The 22,860-nt window shown below is 35.5% G+C and overlaps 1 protein-coding gene across 50 annotated transcripts in view; it reads left to right on the plus strand.

Annotated features, from left to right (window-relative positions):
* The window catches only part of GluClalpha (glycine receptor alpha 1), a 230,140-nt gene that overhangs the window by 199,999 nt on the left and 7,281 nt on the right, over positions 1-22,860 (plus strand). For 19 of the 50 annotated variants that reach the window (XM_073989333.1, XM_073989397.1, XM_073989266.1 and 16 more), the window contains 3 exons: positions 4,079-4,243; positions 11,198-11,304; positions 16,783-16,907. In XM_073989333.1, the coding sequence (XP_073845434.1) occupies positions 4,079-4,243; positions 11,198-11,304; positions 16,783-16,907 (397 nt within the window). Of the gene's footprint in view, positions 1-4,078; positions 4,267-11,197; positions 11,305-16,782; positions 16,908-22,860 lie in introns of those variants that run through there. The other 31 variants (XM_073989229.1, XM_073989304.1, XM_073989187.1 and 28 more) reach the window with 4 other exon arrangements.

Genomic DNA, 22,860 nt, shown 5'->3' on the forward strand with positions numbered 1-22,860 from the left:
ATGACTGTTCTATCCCGATGGCCGAAAATAAATGCCTATTTTTCATAGTACTATCGGAAAAATGATCAGAAAATCATTTCGCTAAAAGCTAGAAACATAATTCTTTCTGTGATTGATACGGAACATCATAGGCTATAAATCCCTACAATATTAAAATCGTAGATTTATTCGTTTTTGGATTAATACGCTAACATTAACAAAAATTTAGGTGTTCTATTCTACTGACGTGGAGTGTAGTTCGTGGTGGAAGGTATAAAAAGTTCGTCCCGGCCGAACTTAATGCTTTTCGTACTAGTTTGTGAATTGTTTTCCATTGCTGCTCTTCCTCCGGTTGTATTCAGCTCGGTGCTTCTTGTGGAATATCTGAAACTTTTTATGTATCTTTCCAGGATTAGTTTTGAAAGGGCTTGACGGACTTCTACTGTGTTGAAACGCTTGTTTGGCTGGAGAAACATACTTTTTGTTCTACACCGAACAGACTTCTTTTCGATCGTTTTCCAATTCCTTCTGTAATCGGCAATTAAGTCAAGTAGCTCGCGTTGTTTAGAGACTGCGTTTTGGTCATCTCTACCGATCTTGAATTGCTTCTTGATTGCCACTCTCATTTTTCGGAGCACATCGTGTAATTTAGCCAATGCTTCCTCTTGCGATGGTCTCATTTGGTGTATGTAGTTGGAGAGTGGAGTTTCTTCATTGTTTTGTATGGTATCTTATGCTTCTAATGCTATTGCCGATGATTTGACTGATGAGATGAAAGCCCTTGGTGAGTATATTTAAAACCCAAAAAAGAAATTTTCGCCATAGGAAATGTTCCTGAGTTATGGTGTGATGAATTTTTATATTGTCACCCTATTATGCTTGAGAAAGGAACTTTATATCTCAGTTTGGCGTTATTCTAGCTTGACTTTTAGATGGCATGTCTTCAGTCGAATCAAGTGGAGATTCTTTTTGTAGAAAATTTCGTCCTTGTAATTCAATTTCTTGCATATCCTTTTCGTCCTTATTTTATTGAGCTGTACGCAAGATGAGATTTTTTAACATCCAAATATTCTACAAAAGTATTGATCAGAAGATTTTAGGTACGATTCTCAAGGATAACTAATCAATATTTTCACGTCTTTATTGTTCTTTTTGACTTTCTGAAATAATCTTTAAAAGTATTGGTTTTGTGTTTTGTAGAAGAACCGCAACAACCAATCATCGAATTTATTTCATGTGATTGTCAATTCTATAAGCTTTCTTATGATATACATATATGTTCAATCGGTTACTTAAAACCGATTCCAAACCCGGTTTTGTTTTCAAAATATCCGGTTCGAAAATGTAGATAACCGGATTTTTCATCCAAGAAAATTTGTTATTAGTGTTTTCAACACAACGACATCTATTAGTGCTAAATATTTAAGATGTACATAACCAATACTTTTAAAGTCTATTTCAGAACAAGGTAAAAGTCAAAAAGGACAATGAAAACGTGAAAATATCGATTAGTTGTCTTTGATAACCGTACCTAAAATCTTCTGATCAACATTTTTGTAGAATATTTGGAGTTTAAAAAGCTCATCTTGCGTACTTTTACTACGGTTCAATAAAATAAGGATGAAAAGGACATGCAAGGAATCTAGTTACAAGGGCGAAATGTTCTACAAAAAGAATCTGAAGACATGCCATCTCAAAACCAAGCTGGAATAACCCCAAACAGAGATATAAAGCTATTTTCTCAAGCATAATAGGGCAAAAATAAAAAATTCATCACCCCATAACTCAGAAACTTGACCTACCGCAAAAATTTCCTTTTGGGTTTTCAATATACTCCCCAAAAGCTTTCAGCTCCAAAAGGAATTTTCCACCGCACAAAAACCTTGTTGTACAGTGTTATTATCGATTATATCCGGGTTTCGGTTACTAATGAAAAATCGAAAGTCGACTTTTGGAACACTCTTAAAGTGGGGTACACACGATAAGTTTGACTGCAGATTTTTCTGAAATATCGACAAATGACAAACTTTCCAGTAACCACAAAATATTTTGTGGTTGCCTGATGACTGAAAAAATGAACGGCCACACTGGCAAGCAACCGATTATTTGAGCAAAACTGACAGTCAAAACTGACCGTGTGTACCCCACTTAAGTTTTAGACGAAAACCGAAAAACCGATTATTGAATTTATTGGTTCTTTTTCTACTCTTACTTCAAAATAGCCTTTTAAAATTCATGTTTTCAGAAATATCGTCCTTTATACGTTCATTAGACCACAGGTCTTAGAAAAATTGTCATTTTAAAGTCAGCGTTTGTTAGACTGCATGTTGTTGAAAAATGCTATTTAAAAATACAAAAAAATTGGACTTCTGATCCTTGAAAAAAGTCTTCTAATCTCAGGGTTGCTTGGCTGCTGACCCTTAAAATGTAATGGAAATGTAAAACGTTTATTAGAACTCTGGATCCCTTAAAAATCCAAATTACTACTTTGTAACTCCCTGAAAACATATTTTTATGTTGTTGTTTAGCATGCTTGACATAAAGAAAAAATCCTTGTCTTTTGAAAAAATCCCATGCGTAAAATAATATTGTTAAAAATGTAATTTTCTTTGGAGCTAATTAAGCCTGAGATTAGCAAAGAACCTTTCCTATCATATAAGGTTACAAAGTATTATCAATATAATTTTTTTGGGCTTAGGTGGTCCTCCTAGGTCATAACAGCTCAACTCGAAAAAGAATTATTTCGACCAATGAGGTCGATATTGTCGGCGCCATCGTGTAACATGTGTTGCTTTGTGTATAGTGCAACAATTCCATTCACATTCGAGTCTCGTTTGAGGCAGTGTTTTTCCATTTTACCTGAAAATTTCAATTCTAAAAAATATTCGGCTAAGTGCTTTAAGGTTTTAGATCTGTAAGTAATCTTATCATAACAAGTGAAATTGAATTGTTTAAACTTGACACATTAAAGAAAATCTTAGCATAGCTACACCTACTTCTGAAATACCAAAACAAAAAACATAATAAGTCAAATCGTTATATGAACCTCTGGCTTCTTAGAACTAGTTGCCATCTTTGTCCATTGTTTGTAATTTCATTCTTTGCAGGTGCCAAAGTCATAACTTGTAATATTTTACCCACATCCTAAGAGTTGGTACTTTAAATGGTCCCATTTCGAGACATAGTTCCATTGCCTGCATTGGATTTCTCCTTATTGGAGAATTGTCTCCACTCTTAATAAAACCAGAACGGTACCACCCAGCCATAGCAACCTATCCTGACCAATGTCCAAGGTAAGTTACCACCCATTGAAAGGACTTTTGTTTTTTATTGCAAAAAGAAAAGAGGTTCATTGCATTGTGGTGATTTTCTTAACTTTTGTTTTCCCCCTCAAAAATAATCCCGCTTACAATATGGGTATTACACACCCATAACATCAGTATTTGTATTGTGCACAGGAGATTTTTTTCCTTCAATTTATCCATTTTCTGTTTGGTTGATTGATTTTATTTTTTGTCTCAATTTCTGTTCACCCGGCGAGATGGGCAATTCTTGTGTTGGTTGCTATCTGCAGAGGCATGGTGTAGCTATGGCGGAGACCAAACGATGTTGGCTTCTGTCTCAAAGTTTGAGGCATGAAGCTCGTCTTCAGTGGAGATGTTTGACATCTCACAAAAGTTAGTTTTTCGTTTCTTTTGATTTTCTTGAAGAGGAGGATTTGGAGTAAAGAATTGTATTCTCGTTTGAGTTTGCTTCAATTAGAATATTCACCACATTAGGCAACGAAACAAAGGTAAGTTATATGACGGAGAACGGAGGATGTAGATGTCCCTTTTTTTAGATCTCATTCCCAATTAGAATGAAAAAACAAAAAACATAGATATATGTACATATGTATAAAAAAATTGTAGTCGATTTTGGAATTATTCATTAAATTGTTCCAATGTGATGACATCTGTTTCACAAAACCTACACACGCAAACATGTAGCCACTTTTGATCTTCTAGGAATTGTACACTTGAACTTCACAAAAACCATTTTACCATCCATCAACAAGAAAAACCGTTGGTTCTCACATTGTTCCACTGTCATTTTCTAGGTGTCACCACACTGCTCACCATGGCAACGCAGACATCCGGTATCAATGCATCACTGCCACCGGTCTCCTACACCAAAGCCATTGACGTCTGGACTGGTGTGTGTCTAACGTTTGTATTCGGCGCCCTGCTCGAGTTTGCCCTGGTGAACTATGCGTCCCGCTCAGGTTCGAATAAAGCTAGTAATTGAGATTTTATATGCTTCTTATTAACTGTATTTAATTAATTAATGGTGTTTTCTATTATTATTTTTTTCTTATGTACGTACAACTACTTACCACCACAAACACATTAAAAAATAATAATATTTGTTCTATACATACATACATGTGTATATATTATACATACAATATAAATATGTTTTAACAAGTTTTTTTTTGTAATTCAATCTAACACAAACCACTAACCACCCACCCACCATCATTATTTTCATGATTTCACATTTGCCATCACTGCCACAAACATTCAAATATACATACACACATACTTATGTACATCATTATTCGCACACAACCCATGACCGACCGACTAATCTCAACTTGTAACCAAATCATGGAGCTTAACTCTGCCTGGGGTAGGGTGATTTATTTATTTTGGCAATACCCTGGGAAAATCGGCAAAAATGACAGATGATGACAAATTACATGAAATTCGATTAATATGAAAATCCATGTCATTCGACGAGAGTTGACATTGTTTTTCGTCCAAATTCCATGATGAGATAACCCGAAATCGGATTCAATCGACACAGACACATGTCGTTTCAAATTCATTCAAATATCATTCGAACCAACCAATCAACCAACTAACATCAACCCCAAGCACCATCAATGTAATCAGAGCAAATGAAATGTCCAAAAAGAAGAGGAAAGAGAAATTATAGTTTCTTGTTCTCTTTAGAGGAAAATCAGAGTTTATTCACCATCAGAGTTTGTGATATTATTCAAACCTGAAAAAGGAATAGTAATAGTAGTATAACAAAATGTAATATATATTGAAAGTAATTCGCACAAATGTCGGTTATATGATCAGGAACTAGGGTGTTGAATTAACCGGAATTTGTGAACAAAATATTATCGGTAATTTATTGTTATTGTGTGTCCAAAAATTGCATGCCTGAAAAGTTGGTATTGGATACTGCGAATCGAATCTGGATAATATAAATCATCATTAAAAGTAGAACCTACAATCGACTAGTCTAATGGTTGTTAACTTTGAGTTGTCTCAGAAAGCTAACAATTTTGATGTTTTAAAGTCTTGGAAACTTCTGGCAATGTAAGTGAAAACTGAAATTTCCCTTGATTTAAGCCGAATTCAGAAAATTTAATGTGTATTAGATGGATTTGAATTGTCTAACTTTTTCTGATAACCACATTAACCAAAATGTCCGGTTTAAACATGAAATTCTATGAATATCGGACGTCGATATCGATTCTGTAGACAAACAACAGACTTTTCAGTTTTGGTCTCCAAAGTGTTAAAGTTCCTGTTAAGTTTAGGCCCGTAAAGGGTTCCACGTTGTCCGATTTTTCATACCGAGGCTTTTAAGGTTGGTATAGATAGAGACAACAAATTTGATTATTTTAGTATTTTGGGTTCTCGGCAAATTTGAAAGGATACTGGGATCTATGTGTGATAGAAAGGTGAGCGTATCTACATATATCGTAACTACCCAGTAGCCGGTGTGTTCTTGTGTCCCACAAAGGACACCTGCAAAGTAGATGATCCACCGACTATATGTCTTTACGTAATAAGTCCAACAGTGATCCTCATCCAACTAATCGACTGGATGTTCTGTATGCAGGTTCCAGATCTCACGAAAATTGCGAATGTAGTCGCACATTGGTGGTCTAATCGATCCATCAATTGGCAAATCGTTCACCTTACAGTCAATCCGAGCAATTTTATCACCCTGTCCTGCAACCCAACAAAGTTCAACGCTATATCGTTCATCATACATAGCTTTTCTCCAATCATCCATGACTTGAGAGCCTTAAAGGTCGCCTGACTATCGATGTAGCCATAGGCCCTGTAAGACTGGTTTCAAGTCCCTTAAACAAATCAGCAGCTTTCCTGACGACAAGAATATCTGCTTGAAAAACGACACATCTGTAATTAAGCTTATGTGACACCGGTGCCAATGGCTTATCCATCTTGGATCCATCTGTATATGTTGCCATATCGTCTGCCCAAACGTCTCTGCTTGAAAAAAGTACGGAATGTGAGCCAAGCCTGAAAGAGATGGACATATAATCGCTTATACGATTCCTGTGCCCGGATTCAAACTGTTCAAATTGTGAAACTCATCACGTTCCTGAATTTCGGAGTCTAAAAGCCGTCCTCCTGGAAACTGGACTAAGATATCCCGAGGTTAGAGATGCAGGATCATGTTTAGAGCACCCTGAAAGGTTCTTTTGATTACTCCGCTGATCATAATTGGTACAGCTAATTGAAGGTTAAGATGGGCGGAGCCACGGTTACATACAGACAGTGTATGACATTAGATGTGAATCCCCAACTTTTACCAATGGAGTTCTTGCAGGAGTAGAATACAATAAGACCTTTCTTTTTTCTCTTCTCAGTATTCCATTTCCAACCATCCATCCAAAACTGGTGGCAGAAATAGGGAAGTAGCGCTTCCCGGTGAATAATAGCAGTTACGTTTTCTCCGGGTTCATTCCAAGATTGTTATCATGGGTCGAGGTTGAAAGTTGTAACAGAACACCTTGCATAGGGTCTAACGAAGTCTTAAAAGCGTACAGCCTGCGGTGTACCTCTGTTAAGAGTTTTCCTCACGAAACGCTCTCCTATGCGCGAATTGGTGATTTTTAGCATCCAGCTGGATTGTATAAACAACTGTGTTACTGAGAGTGTTATGGATGGATTCTCCATATTCTTCTCAACGTACCTAACCACCTCATGTAAGGCAGTTTATATTGACTTGATCTAGATGTAAGCGTTCCAGCTCCAGTAACCTTCCTATCGTCTTTAATAAATAGGCAAAAGGCAGTTTCTATTGACTTAACTTAAGCGTTCAAGATCCAACAAACTTCCTATCTTCTTTAACAGATAGGAAGAAAGAGAATAAATCAATTAATAGTCTTTACGTAGTGTGTGACTTTGCTTCCCGCATTGGGGACCGAGTATGAACGAGAAGCGTTCCTCTACATTCTAATCCATAGATAGTTCTATAGCATACGGTCCCGTCGACGTGTAAGTTTTATCGACTTGAGGACTACTTAATCCATTATCCCTAATAGCTGTTCTCCTTCTTTAGTGCGGAATTGATAATGGCTAGCGGTAGACAGTGCACAATCAAGGTCCGAGCAACTGGGGGAGTGAATTCCTCGGAATACTCGTATGCCCGCTTAATTTACACCCTCTATATACTCACAAAAGCTGATCCAAAACATCCGTTTAGCTTTCTTAATTTCAGTCTTGTACTTATTGAAATTAACCTTGAAGCCATCCTCAACGGATAGGTAATCGGGCAGGAGACCTCATAGGAAGTCAGCAGAGTTTTGGTTAAGACATCCGCAGCTCTCTCGACTTCCTCCGCTGTGTATATACTATTGCTTCCATACAATTTTGAAACGGTCAAGGATCTGAATTTACCCCAATCCATTATCCTTGGGTTTCTAGAGGGACTCTGTTTGAATCCACGTACAGAAATTTGAAAGAATATAAATATCATCCTGTGATCCGAGAAGGAACACTTTTCAGATACCTTTCAACTCTTGATCTCAGAGTCGTCTCAGAGTTTGACCAATGACATCGTAAACATAATTGAATAACAATTGTTCTTTTTAGTAACGTTCTCATTTGGAGGTTGAGGTTTTTTGAGTTTTTGAGCCAATTTCTCAGGAAGTACGGATTCGCCCCGAAAAAATTTGTACCGTTTTAACTAGGGCCGCATATAAAACATGTTGTCAAAAATTTAAAAACAATCCCAGACGAGTTCTTAAGCTGCACTCTTTGTAAACTTTGTGTGAGAGGTACCCGAAGGACTGGTCCGATGTAGTCGATATTCGGACATAATTTGAGGTTGTAAGGAATAAAACGATGTAGAACGTTTGAACCAAATCGGTTTCTCACTTCGAGAGCTATCTTACATACTATCCAGTTTAATTGGCGCCGGCAGCCTTTTTTGGAGATTTTGGGCCATTATCCCAAGAAGTGTGGACTTACCCCCGAAAAATGTGCCTTAAAGAAGAACTTTTAGAAAAAAAATCAAAACGATCCGAGAGGATATCTTAAACTTCACTTTTTCTGAATTTTGTATGGGAGGTACCCGAAGGAGTGGACCGAAATACTTCATATTCGATATAGTCCATAATTCGGCTATTCCCTTCGATGGTTATCGTGCTCACCATTTTAGCGAACAATTTTGAATTTTGGACCCGTTTGGCTGCTTCGTTCGAGAGTTATCGTGCACACCAGCCAGCCAGACAGACGGACGGACATTGGTCAATCGACTCCAAATTGTCTGAAAAAGATTTCGTCCAAACATACTTGGGGTCTAAACCCGTTCTTTCGATGAGGCACATTTTTGGTCGTATCAAAGTACACAGCCTAAAGGCTGAGGGTATAAAAGCTACGGCCATCTCTCCAGAGTTCGACCAAAGTTAAAGGTCTGGCCGATAGCGTAGGTTCAAATCTTCGATGATATGGCAAAATTATTTAATTGTCTTCAGTCCTCGATATAGTACAAGGGATACAATTCCATATCTGATAGGAACTTGATTTACCTCTATGAATTTTAAACATGTCTTAAGTCCATAGAATACATAGGTTCCAATCATCTACTACATATGTGTTACTATTGTCAGACGGTAACAAACAGCGACGACATCCTGCAACCCTTCTGCAGCTACTGTTATACTGTTGTTGGATTACTGCTACTTTCTGGCTAGGCAGAATATATTCAATGCCAAACTCGAGGTTTGGATCTTTGCCATCTTTTCTATTACTGAATGCCAACAGTATCAACTATCTAAGCCCGCTGTCTGTTCCCAGATTTTAACTCTTGCCTAAAATTTTGACTTCTTTCTCACTCTCGATTTTTTCACTCTCTCATTTTACTACCTACCATATGCAATTTTCTGATACCAAAATACCGTCCTCGATACCTTTTTACGCCAAACAAATATATATATATATATATATATATTCAAAATGACTTCCTTATTCCACACTTTCCAAAATGGTACTATATACCATGACACCATCTGTGGCAATTGCAATAATCAATTTCCAAATATTCTTCTAAATAAATGAAATTAATAAATTCTTAAAAATAAATTATTTGAAATATTTTTCATCTGTATGAACTATTTTGGATACAATTTTAGAAACATCGAAAATGGTATTTTTGGCATCAACATTTAAGTAAACTAAACAATTTTCATTGGCAAGTTTTTCGAAACAGGTGATTTTTTAACTTCTTTCTCCCTGTATGGGGTACATCTTTGGATTTACCAAAGACAAAACTTCATTCCATGACCTAACACGCCCCTATTCCGGCATCAGTACGTTTACTGAAAACCAGCGCTACAATATTTAGTACAAATGTATATCGGTGAACGGCACTCGGCGAATATCCATAAATCTTTGCTAACTATGTCATAGAAAAACAAACTCTGATTTTCCCCTCACGAATAAATAAAACACTTCAGTTCAACAAACTTTCAACAAAAATTTCCTCATACATCATTTGTTTGAATTTCATGAATGTAGAATTGTAGAAATTTCCAATATTTTATGAACTAACACAGTTTCTTTTATTTCCTTTCTTATTATGCCACGTTCTGTGTGTCTACCCATTCACACCGATGTTTTGTACATAACAACAACAACGAACAACAATAACTACAATCAAACCATCGAATCTCAACGATGATTATTTGCAAAACCTTTACGACGATGATGACGACTTTAATGAATGAATGAATGAAACTACAATCCACACAATCTCGGACCCTGATTATATATAATCACGCTGTAAACAAAAAAACATGAAAATGTGACAACACTTTTGCACACCACTGCTATACAAAAATATATATAAAATTTATATGGATTGACACTTTACACAAATTTCTGACATATAACAACTCATTGCTCACATCAAATTTGTTTTAATTTTGGAATTTTCGTTTAAACCTTTTGTTTTGTTTGTTTCGGCTTCTAATTGTGTCAATTTATGACTTATTTGCAAATGAAAATAACTGTGTGGATTGCATTTTATATAAATTTATACATGTATTAAACAAATAATAAACAAACATACAAACATTTATGAATTAATCCTTGTTTGGCGTTTTTTGTTTCAATAACTAACAAAAAAAAAAACACATATGTTTAAAACATGAAAATAAAATGCTTTTGAATGCATCAAAAATATCTACTAATAACAAAAACAATTATTATATTAAAATAAATCGTATATCTATTATTATTTTAATTTGAAATTCTTTGCGTTGTGGCACAATTATTTATTCTTTATTTGTCTTTTATTTTCATTTTCGTTTCATGTACATCATTCCCCATATGTGGGGTCCCTCTTGAATAATTACCAACATATCAACCCAACAACAACAACAACAATCATGAAAAATCAAATTTCAAATTTAATTTCTTTTAATTGTAATTTATTTCTCTCTGTGTATCATTGTATGTGGATGTAATACTCGGTGTGTGTGTAAATATTAAACACGTAACGTAACGCTGCGCATCAATCACTTAACGCGACGATCATTGCGACTGTGTTGTGTTGTTCTTCCGTTTGTTTACTTCTTGATTTTCCGTTTTGTTTATTTTTATTTACGTAACCATTGTCGTCACTACCACCATCTACAACTGTTAACAATATCTCTACTACCATTTATTGCAACTATGTTACTACTAACCTCAACAAACAACTACTCTACTACTACTACTACCACAATTATTTTGAACCACTTGTATATGTGTGTGTGTGTGTTTTGCAACAATGTTGTATTAATTTTCGAAAAACAAACAACAACAAATCTGCCAAAACCATGTCACCATGTCGCCGAACAAATAAATTCTTGTGCAAATTTTCTTATCACCCCATGCAACATATACGGATCGGGCCGCAGACATGCACAAGGAGAATATGAAAAAGAAACGTCGTGATTTGGAGCAGGCGAGTATAGATGCTGCTTCAGATCTATTGGATACAGATAGCAATGCAACATTTGCCATGGTACATATAAATATTTGAGTTCCTTCTTTATTGTTGTTTGTTTTGAAATATACATATATTTATTGTTTAGTTTGTTATAATAATTGTTATAATTTTTTTTAATTGCATTCATTGATCATAAGATGCTGTTTCATTTGATATTTTTTGGAGTTCAAAAACTATTGCATAATTTTAGGTGTTAAAAAAGTTATTGCCAAGCAAATTGGTGCTAGTCAAAAGCTGTCAAACTCTTCCTCTGTCTTCCTTTTTCGCTTTAGAATTATTGTTGGGAACAAACATATAGACCAGCTTTGAGATTCAAAACAAAATTGCGAGTGTTTGTACTCTCACCAAGCGCCCGTGGTCACATGGTAGTTACCGCTATTCCATTATACATACATATATTCAAATTATTGGTACATATTAAATATTATTCCTTAAAGTTTGAACGTATCTGTGGAACGGCAAAAAGGACAGATTTGCCCTTAAATAGAGATTTTCTCTGTCCACACCAGAGAAGACACCATATTTTCTCTACATACTTTAAAGAGCTATAATTGTGTGAGTACATGACCATAGACAAATAAAAGAATAGTATAGTTTCTGGTAAAAGCCAATATGTTGGGGAATCTTAGCCGCATCTACATCCTTATATAAAATATTCAACAAATTATTTCAATTTACCCCAAAACATTGTGCAATTGAGTGAAAACGGTGGCACTTTTCGAAAGGGCGACACCTAGAAAAAACAAACACATTACAATTTCTCTGTCTATACATTTATCAGTCTATGACAGCGTCAGGCAAGAGAGCGCCCGCGTGCTCTCAGTGTACGTTTCTCTCTCCACACAAAAGTCAACCAATTGATAAAGTATGCACTCACACAATGACACCCCCGAAAGTATGCAATATAAAAGTAATGTGCCTATCGCTGTTCTATGACAAGCTGAGCGAAATCGAGAGAGAGCATTCCTTTTACTCGCAAGCAATCAAAGAGAGTTTCTCCCTCCACTCACACAATTCAACCCATTGAAAAACCTTGTACCCACAAAGTAGGCAATAGAAATATATTATGCCGATATCTGTTTTAGATCGGCGATAGGCCCGATATTTTCATTTGCGTACTTTAGGGAGCTATAATTGTGTGAGCTATAAGTGTGTGTGTGTGGAGAGAGAAACGTTCACTGAGGGCCCATGGTCTCTCTCTTGCATATGGGTGTTTTAGACCAGTGTTCACCAGCAACAACAAATTCAACCGCTGCGTTTGTGTTGGGCACACACACGAGATTATCTATCCCTCTCTAGATAAACATCGTGTGCGTTAATTCATTGCTAAAACAAAGAAGATGATCGGTGGTGAGAGTAACGTTCAAACTCACCACAATTGAGATTGTGTGTGTTCACACAGACACGGCTCGCGAGCCCAGTGGTGATTAACACTGTTTTAGACAAATTGAATTATGAGCTCTTCTAGTTTGCGTGTGCCGCCATGTGACCGTACTTAACGCCCTTTTAAAGGGTTAATCGTTGCTCATTTTTCGCCATAGTCTAGCCCAGCATCCGGCAAAAAGGGGCACACGTGAGAATAACATCAGAAGCCAATGAAAAAGGTTCTGCTGTCGCTTCTTTCAATGATTTTTAATTTTAGCAATGCATTAACGCACACGCTGTTTGTGGAGAGAGAGTCGTATGCGTGAGGCCGCAAACAATGCGTTTGTGTTAGTGCCGATACCTGGTCTAGCCAATGCAACCGATGTACGCCTGTCCGTTTAACTATACTGATGTCGTTGTATAGCCGATACAGTTCGTGGTTCACATGACGTCGACATTCACCGTCGAACGCACCATGTACTGCCTTATTTGCTTGTGCAAATACCCGCGCTTCGGAACCATACATTAGCAAGGATCGTGTCAACGTTTTGTAAAGTGTGATTTTAGTTTATGTTTTTAAACCAGAGCTCCGATTTACTCGCGTGCCTTTTTTTTGGTGGGGATGGGGCAAGATTATTTGCGGGTGGGGTAAGTGTTTGTTTGGGGCACATTACTTAAGTTGTCCCCACAACTTGCTCGAGAAGAGGTGCACAAGAGAGTGAAATTCGAGTATTTGGAGCTATGTTTTAAACTGTTCTTTTTTTAATTTAAGTCGCCAACTTTGTCCACATAACCATCTGTTGTTAAACACTATTCTTCTTATTTCACAATTGATGTTGTTTGTTGTGGTTATGGCGGTGCGGAGAGAGATTAAGTCCTTAACTATGTTAAAATTATATGTACCAACTTTCACAGTTGGTCGAGTTCTGTGGACGCATTGCGCGTCGAAACCATCATCTCGTTCTTGCCGCCGTTTAATGTCAAGATAGGAAGAGTCGTTCTGCACATCTTGGGTCTTCTCCAGGCCGCAAGATTTTCTAGGTATAAAGCAATGATATGATGTAATTGGTTCATAGTCGTTCACACAATACGAATGTCCCATCACACAATAAGAGAGTTTGAGCAACCAGTCTTAACTTTTTTCTTGTGGACAGGATGCTCATCGGGTACGCGTTCTTCCTTCCAGATTGTGCTGACTTGCTAATATACCTTATCCCTTCACCTCTAGTCTTAAACAGCTCGTCTGGTAAACCTTTAGGTCCCGCAACCTTATTATTCCTTAGCTCAACCTGGTTGCCCGGAAAACATGTAATACCATCTTCTGTGAATGGATCTGTGGTATGTTCGTCGTATTCGCTAGTATTGGATACCAACAGTTTGAAAAAATACTCTTTCTATATCCTGAGCACAGTATCTTTACCCGTATTTGGTCGTCTTTACAGGAGGATCTGTCTGTACTAAAGCCATCAGTTTGATAATTCACTCTTTGGTAGAATTTTCGAATTTCATTCTGGCTCCTGTATATCTTGTTTTTTTTTCGCATTCCCGCTTTTCCATTTCTCTCTCTTTTTCCTACGGAAAATGCGTTCCTCTTCTCTTCTTTTGCAACGATATCTTTTCCTTTACTGAGTAGAACTATATGCCGTATTCTTTTCTTCGGTAGCAGCATAACACTCCTGGTAATAACATTTGTTCCTTGGTGTATTTTGCAGCAGTTTATATATAATGGACAGTACTTTGCCACTGTTATGAAAGTTTATCGCGACTAGGAATGCTTTCATTAAGCAATTGGGTTAGTTGTGTGTAATATGCTGTGGCTATCTGTTGTGATTGCAGCTTACCGGGGTCCAACTTCCGTGTTGTGTCTTGTCGTATTTTATATAATACGTTTAATCGTGTACCTACCTTCCGAGTCCATGTTTGCTCCTTGGAACGATTGTACATCCAACACCCTCGATGAATGTCTTCCATCTATCACAACGTAATCAATTTTGTTTCATGTTTTTTGGTCAGGTGACAGACAGGTGCGCTTGTCATAATCCGCCTCCGGTGGGCCAAAGATATTCTCATTTTCCAATTTTGGAAAAAACTTCTGCGGAGGTCGTCAAGTTTAGAGGTGTTTTTATACCCCCCACCATACGATGGAGGGTACATTAAGTTTGTCATTTCGTTCGTTTACTCCTCGAAATAATCATTCTATAACCCACAGAAGAATATATATCTTGATCAGAGTGCAATTCTACATCGATGTAGCCATGTCCGGCCGTCTGTCTGTCCGTCAGTCTGTGGAAATCACGAACGGATTGAAGTAGGAGGACAAAATTTTGATGAAATCATTTGTAGTTCCGTATAACTTTTGTTATCGAAAATGGGCTATATAGGCCCACGTTTTGGAAAAGCCCCCATACAAAGTCACGCGTGATGCGTCGACGTTTTAGCCCGCATATAAAGCGACGCGACATTTTAAGCAGTTTTGAAGGTATTAGTCCCATTTGACCACCGAATCGGTTGTAATTTGGTGTTTTGTATTTCCAGAAGCTTAAAAAGAGTTATACTAACAATTTTTTATATACGTCCACGTTTTGGCATAGCCCCCATGGAACGGTACCTTCCGACTTTCGGTATTTTCAAAGATTTAGCAGCATTACCTAACCGAAATGACTGAAAGCGACGCGTCATTTTAAGGAATTTTTAAGGTATTAGTCCCACTTGACATCCGAATCGGTTGTAATTTTGTGTTTTGTGTTTCCAGAGACTTAAAAAGAATTCCACCAAAAATTGTTTATATAGGTCCAGGTTTTGGCGTAGCCCCATGGAACGGTATCTCCCAATTTTCGGTATTTTCATGGTTTTACCAACATTATCTCACCTAAATGACTGAAATTTGGTATTTAGTCTTCGTTGTGGGTACAAAACGCATCCACTTAGAATGGTCGGTACAGATACAGTTTTTTTATACAGCCCACATAGAACGTGCCTGCCAATTGTCCGTATTTTGATGATTTTAAACAAATTATCCTACCGAGATGACTGAAATGTGGTATTTAGTACTAGATATTTTATACCCATATCGAGTACTAAATACCACATTTCAGTCATCTCGGTAGGATAATTTGGTTAAAACCATACCTACTAAGAATTGTGGTTATAAATGTACTTTGTAGTGTAGTCCCATAGAAGAGTTACGCGCCATTTACGACATTTTTGGTATTGAAATTATTTTTTTATTATTTTAACCACATTTACTAATTGAATTAGATCTAATTTCACATTGAAGGCTCCCACATATTGCTATTTTGGGGATTTTAGCAATTGTTTCGCGGAATAATATCGTCACTTCTAAAAGGTCAAAAAACTTTTGGTATAACACCATATCACGATACCTCCTACATACCTACTTCTTTACTTTAGCTATATGTTCCATAAAAACAAACTCTAAAATGCAATTTAGGGTTGCTAGTGGTTAAAAAATGTATCCATAAAAATTGTAGATATGCATAGGCCCACATTTTGGTATAATCCCCTTAAACGGTTCCTTCCGAACGAATTTTCTGTAATTTGGTATTGGACGGTACAACGATAACGCTCGATCGTTATCATTTTTCTGAGACTGACATAATAATAAGAAGGCAGCATAGGCCTTAGGTTCAAATACTCCATAAAATATCAAATTGATGAAACATAACATGCTTGTTTTTTAGATAGATTTTTATTTCTCACCCTCCGCTCATAAATGTTCATCTAATACTTCTTAACAATGAACATTGCTCATTTGTTTGGGTTTCTAATCAAAATAAAAAATATTGGCGAAAAAAAATATTTCTTACTAAAACATAATCACCTTTTCTTTGTATCTTTAACCTACTTGTTTTCTTGCCTACATCTTCATGCTATTATGTGTATATCTCAATCATCACATGCTCGTTCCAATGACATACCCAAACCATCAAACTTTCATTGTGCATCCAATCAACAATGACAAAAAACCATGGAAAACAAACAAAATTTCAAAATAAAAAACACTGTAAAATAAAACAAAACGAAAATCGCTCATGCTGTTAATTGGAAAATGATTGGTAACAATATTTCATCTAAATCACAACAACAAAACTCTCACAATCAACCTAGAAACCTTTGGTACGTCATCCGGGTGATCCATTGGCACTGGAAAAGTTGAGACAATGCGAAGTCCATATGCAGGCGCCTAAACGTCCCAATTGCTGCAAGACATGGCTGTCAAAGTTCCCCACAAGGTAATCCAGAAATGTTGTCCAATTCATTGTTATCGTAATCGTAATTTAGTATATCGTTCATTGTTATTTATTAAATGTGAATGCCAATAATTTTTGTTTGCTTTCGCTTTAACTTCCATTCTACTAAATATTCTTTATCACTTTTAGATTTTCTTTTTTTGATGTTGAGATTTGTTCTGCTTAATGATGATAATGATTTTAACAAGAGTTCAATATTTTTTATCCCGCCTAATGCCTGTGTAAAGTATTTAAATATTGTGTTTTTTTTCTAATCTATTTTAATGCTATCTCTATTTTGCTCTATATTTGTTTGCTGTGAATTTTAATGCTTTAAAAATTGTTATATTGAAAAGTATATTAAATATATTACGTATTATCCTTTTAAAAATTGTGTAAATGCTTAATGCTTTTCTCCCTCCAACAAATATTTGTTTGTTTTAATCCAATTAAAAAATAAGTAATTTCTATGCTAAAAAGATATTCTACACCATATACAGAAATACATACAATCCAGCTAGCATTGCAGTAACTGAAAAAATTGGGGTATTAAAACAATTGTACCAAGCCAAATAACTTATTTTATTCCCTATAACGTAATAGGTGTGGATTACTGGAACACATAGTTGTAAGTTAGAATCTTAGCGTCGAAAAACAAACCAGAAAATAAATAAATAAATAAAATACATATATATAAAATAAATAAAAGTTCATATTCGTTATTCGTTCCACATTTTTTATGAAAATATGAAGCAATTAGTGGTAATTGCAATAACGAAGAAAAATTTCAAAATAACAAAACAAATTTTTAATTTATTCCATCACAATATGGGTCCAATGACAGGTTTCTGAGGCAAAAAGTCTATTTTTCAAGTCCATTTTTGAAAAAAATAGTAACGGGATTAAATTCTTGACGCTTTGGACCACTTAATAAGAAAAACATTTCAACCTGGCAACGCTTCATACCGGGCTGTCAATGACAGTACATCCTACATTGTAAAATGTTATAAAATTCAATCACAAGAAGGACAAAATTGTTTCGCTCAACAATCATACGCCGTTAACATAATTAACTTTTTTTAAAATGGAAAATACGTGGAAGGGTATGCAAATTAATATTTTAATTAGGAAATAAAAAATTAGATGTGTTAAAGAATTGTTGGCGTAGACATGTGATGAGTTTTTTTGTGTAGTTATTATTGTGGTTTATATGTTTTTTGGAATAGAACTATCGGTATCTCGATGTATCGCGAAACTATATACAGTTAGGCAACAAATGTATTGCAAAAACCAAAATTGTAGAAAATTTCATATTAATTGTTCGTTTATGGCAACAAATTATGTAAAAACTATACGGTTTTTTGTGCAAATCTCTTGCTATTGGTGTATAAAACAATGTTCCATCAAAATATTCAAAGGTTATTTGCGATTTATAAAAACACGGTCAAAAATAAGAATTAACTACTATTTGGGGGTGACAATAAAAGTATTGCAAAAATTACCAATTCGAGAATTACCAAAGGTGTGTTCCTTAATTAATTGTCTATCCACTTTGGACATTCATTGGAGCATTACGAGTAATGAGCTTAGTTAAACCAAAAATTAATGCACGGTATGTTTCACTCTAAGGATACTGGTTCCCCAATTTATGGAAAATCGTGTTCCTTCGTTAGAGGATGTTTTTGGAGTTTTTTGTCAAATTGGACCCAACAATTTTATGAGGGTTGATATCAGGATGTTGGTCCGACGTATTTAAGAGTTTTGTGTTCCCAGCAAACCATTCGTACCGATATCGTAACGAAATCGGAACAAATTTCGGACGTTACGTCCGATATCTGATCCGAAATCGTAACGATATCTTAACGAAAGTTGTATGAAGTGGTTGACATAATTTCGGAACGAAATGTCGGAGCGAAATCGGATCGATTTCGGTCAGAATTCGCAATGAAATCGGAAGAAAATCCTTGGGAAATTCGGATTTCGAATTTCTTCCTCCGAATTTTCGTACAGATTTCTGAACGATTTCGGAATAATGTCGTATTAAAAAGCTGTGGTACCTTCCGAACTTTCGTAAAGGTTTCTGAACAATTTTGGAATAATTTCGTATGATTATCGAAGGAAAAAATTTTTCTCTGATGCCTCTTTTTTATTGATAATTTTTTTATTGTAAGATTATAATTTCAAAGATATCTAATGATTTTCACTGTTCTTATCATTTTGTAGTTATAGTAGAACAATGTAAACTTTGTGTACGAATATGTTGAATCTATCAGCACTAGCTTGAATTATTATATGTTGCATTTATATCTTCTTCTAATATATAAAAGGCAATGTGTGTATGTTAGTATGTTTGTTTGTTTGTATGTTCCGAATAGACTCAAAAACAGCTGAATAGATTTTCTTGAATATTTCAGATAATGTACTGGGAACACCGGTGGTGAAAATAGGCTATATTTTTTTTTTTTTGAATGGTCGTCGCGGAAGTGAAATATCGCGGTCATCCCAAATTATTCAAAAATCTATTATTTCAGATAATATACCTAATTTTAGTAAGCTTGACTACAAAACCGCTAAAACACTGGCTTCAATATGTGAGATAACGCGGTCAACGCCATATTTTGGAATACAGTAAAATCCCTATGACTTGAGATGTCACTATATAGAAATTCTGAAAAATCGATTGGGAAATCTTATGAAATTTTGTATGTGGAGTTTTTAGGTCTGAGAATAGGTCGTAATCTATTTTTTTATCTCGCTAAGTGTAGTGACCGGTGGTCCTCCCCACAATTTTTTTAAGAAAACCGCGAAATTCAAGATACTTTTTAATATATTGTTTACAAATTGTTTGCAATGCTATGGTAATTACAGTCTTGACCCTGAATGGTCGTCGCGGAAGTGAAAATCGCGGTCATCCCAAAATTTTCAAAAATGTATTATTTCAATTAATTAGAACTGTCGTAAGCTGTTTTTATAGTGACCGATGGTCCTCCCCCACAATGTTTTTAAGAAAATCTGAAATCTTTGATATTTGATTGTTTTCCCTGAATGATCGCCGTCATCATAAAGTTTTCAAAAATGTATTATTTCAATTAATATACATAATTTTAGTAAGCGTGACCCAAAAATGATATGTGATATAAACACTAGCTTGAACAAGTGGGATAGCGCGGTCGTGAACTATTTTAATACGGCTAAGTGTAGTGACCGGAGGTTCTCCTTCAAAATTTTTTTTTTTTTTTTTTAAATCTGAAGTCCATGATATTTTTGAACGTATTGTTTACAGATTGTTTGCAATACTACTGTAATTACTGTCTTGACCCTGAAGGGTCTTCGCGGAAGTGAAATATCGCGAAAAGTGAAATATCGCGGTCATCACAAAATTTGCAAACATTTATTATTTCAGATAATATACATAATTTTGTAAGCATGCCTAAAAACGCTATAAACGCTGAACACTAAACAATAAGTGGGACAGCGCGATCAACTCCACATTTTGGAATACAATAAAATCCGGATAACTTGAGATGTCACAAGATCGAAATTCCAGAAAGATCCATTGGAAATCAGACAAAGTTAATGATATACAATACAATATCATCATTGGAATCAGAATACCGCGATCGTGTTCGATTTTTGAAAATATTATAATTACGGATAAAATCTCAAAATGTGGGAAGTGAAACTTCATGAGCATTGATTTCAGTCCTTGGAATAGCTAGGTAAAGATACATTTCTTAAATACAGTAAAATCTCGATAATAACAACTACAATTTATAGAAGTATTTTTTTTTATGAATTATATAAATGTTGCCATACATATCCCGAAGGAACATACATTTCGCTGAGGGGTATTTTGCATATAGAGCGCGAAGAAAAAAAGCGTCACGTTCGATCGGCCTGAATGAGGTTAAATCCACCAAAAATAGCGAAAATCAGGCGCCACCGTTCTATGGGAGCTTTATCAAAACGAGGACGTATACTGAACAGTGGCTATATCTCTGAACTATCGAAAATCGGGAGGTACTGTTTTATGGGAGCTATATCAAAACGTGAACCTATTACTGTTACATACCGAGCGCAAATAAAAAGGCGTGTCTTTCGGTCGATACGAATATTCATGCTCTTCTCTTTAAAATATATTAAAACCAGATTTCAGCCATTTCGGTGTGATAATGATGTTAAATCCTCAAAATAGCGAAAATCAGCCGGTACCGTTCTATGGGAGCTATATCAAAACGTGGACCTATACCAACAATTCTTTGCAGTAATAATTACGACCCCAACCGAGACCAAGAATCCAATATATAGCAATGTCAATTGACGTGCACCGACCATTATATGTGGGTCACAAAGTGCTTTAAACTGTCGATTTATGGTGAAGGGTATAATAAAATAGATTTTATATCTTAAATTTGGGGGATACCATTATAAGGAATTTATGTCAAAACATTGATTTATATTATGAAGTTTCTAGAGGGATGCCTAATTATGGGTGTATCTATACTGGATAGATAACTAAAGTTTACACGGAGAACCCAAACAACGGGCCAGCAACGCGGACCGGGTCAGCTAGTTTAAAATATTTAAAAAATGTATATGCGAATTTTATAACCAACCATTTTGTTTTTCGACAACAAACTAAAATGTTACTTGTTTCATATATACAAAAGGTAGTTGTTTCCGACATATCGATCCGAATTCGTAACGAAATCGGAAGAAAAACATTAGCAAATTCGAAGGGAAATTTACTTCCGACATTTTCTCCGAAATCGGAACGAAATCTGAACAAATTCCCCTACGAAAAATCGTATAGAAATCGATACGAAATCTGAACGATTTTGCTTCCGAAATTGTTTCGATATGTCGGACATCCGACATTTGGTTTGCTGGGTTGTTATATTACATCGGCAATTTACACAAATAAGATTAACATGCCATGATCTTGACTTTGAAATGGTGGTAGTTGACTTTGTTTGAGCTTTCGGGATCGATTTTTCTGACTTTCAGACTAATGACTATTAAATATTTCTTAATAATGTCAGTGGGGATGTCTTCCCAATTATTATTATATCCGTGAACCCAATTTCGCATACCGTTTTCCATGGTAAAGAATATAGTACCCAAATATTCGGTATTCCTGCTTCTCCAGTAGCGGTTTAATTTCCATATTTGATGGGTTTTATTGAATTTGGCGCAATTTTTTGGATTTATTATGATAGCAGAGGATAATATCTATCCACTTAGTAAAAATTAAATCATATTAATACCATTGAGAGAAGAAATAGTGCTCCGTCGTAGGTCGTTTCAAAATACTACACTGGTGTCAATTTTTTCCATATACTTTCCAGAGGTATTTCGATGTTCTCAAAGCCAAAATTGGACTATTTTGCATTGTTCCATAATCCTATAATACATATTGAGTCAAAAATTCATTCTTTGCAAACTTGCCTGTGGCCGATTCGTCATTGTCTATTGTTAATATAGTCCCATGCGTTTTTACCTGTCTAAAGACCCTCCATTACGGCTTTTATTATCACAGAACTTTATCGCATTCAATACTGTTAGTCCATTATTAGCCGCAAAAGTCATAAAAATGCATAATGACCGCAAAAATTTGCAAAAAAATGTATAGTTTTATAGTACTGATTTACCCGTGGCAATACTTTTATTGTCACCCCCAAGTAGTAGTTAATTCTTATTTTTGACCGTATTTTTTATAAATCGCAAATAACCTTTGAATATTTTGATGGAACATTGTTTTAGACACCTATAGCAAGAGATTTGCACAAAAAACCGTATAGTTTTTACATAATTTGTTGCCATAAACGAACAATTAATATGAAATTTTCTACAATTTTGATTTTTGCAATACATTTGTTGCCTAACTGTATATGTGGTAGAAGGTAATAGGGAGTACTACATGTGTAAAAAAAATTATCCGCGTATGGCCACGAAA

Source organism: Musca autumnalis, unplaced genomic scaffold, assembly GCF_047663935.1.
Source record: "Musca autumnalis isolate F117 unplaced genomic scaffold, ASM4766393v1 scaffold_1, whole genome shotgun sequence".
NCBI lineage: Eukaryota > Metazoa > Arthropoda > Insecta > Diptera > Muscidae > Musca > Musca autumnalis.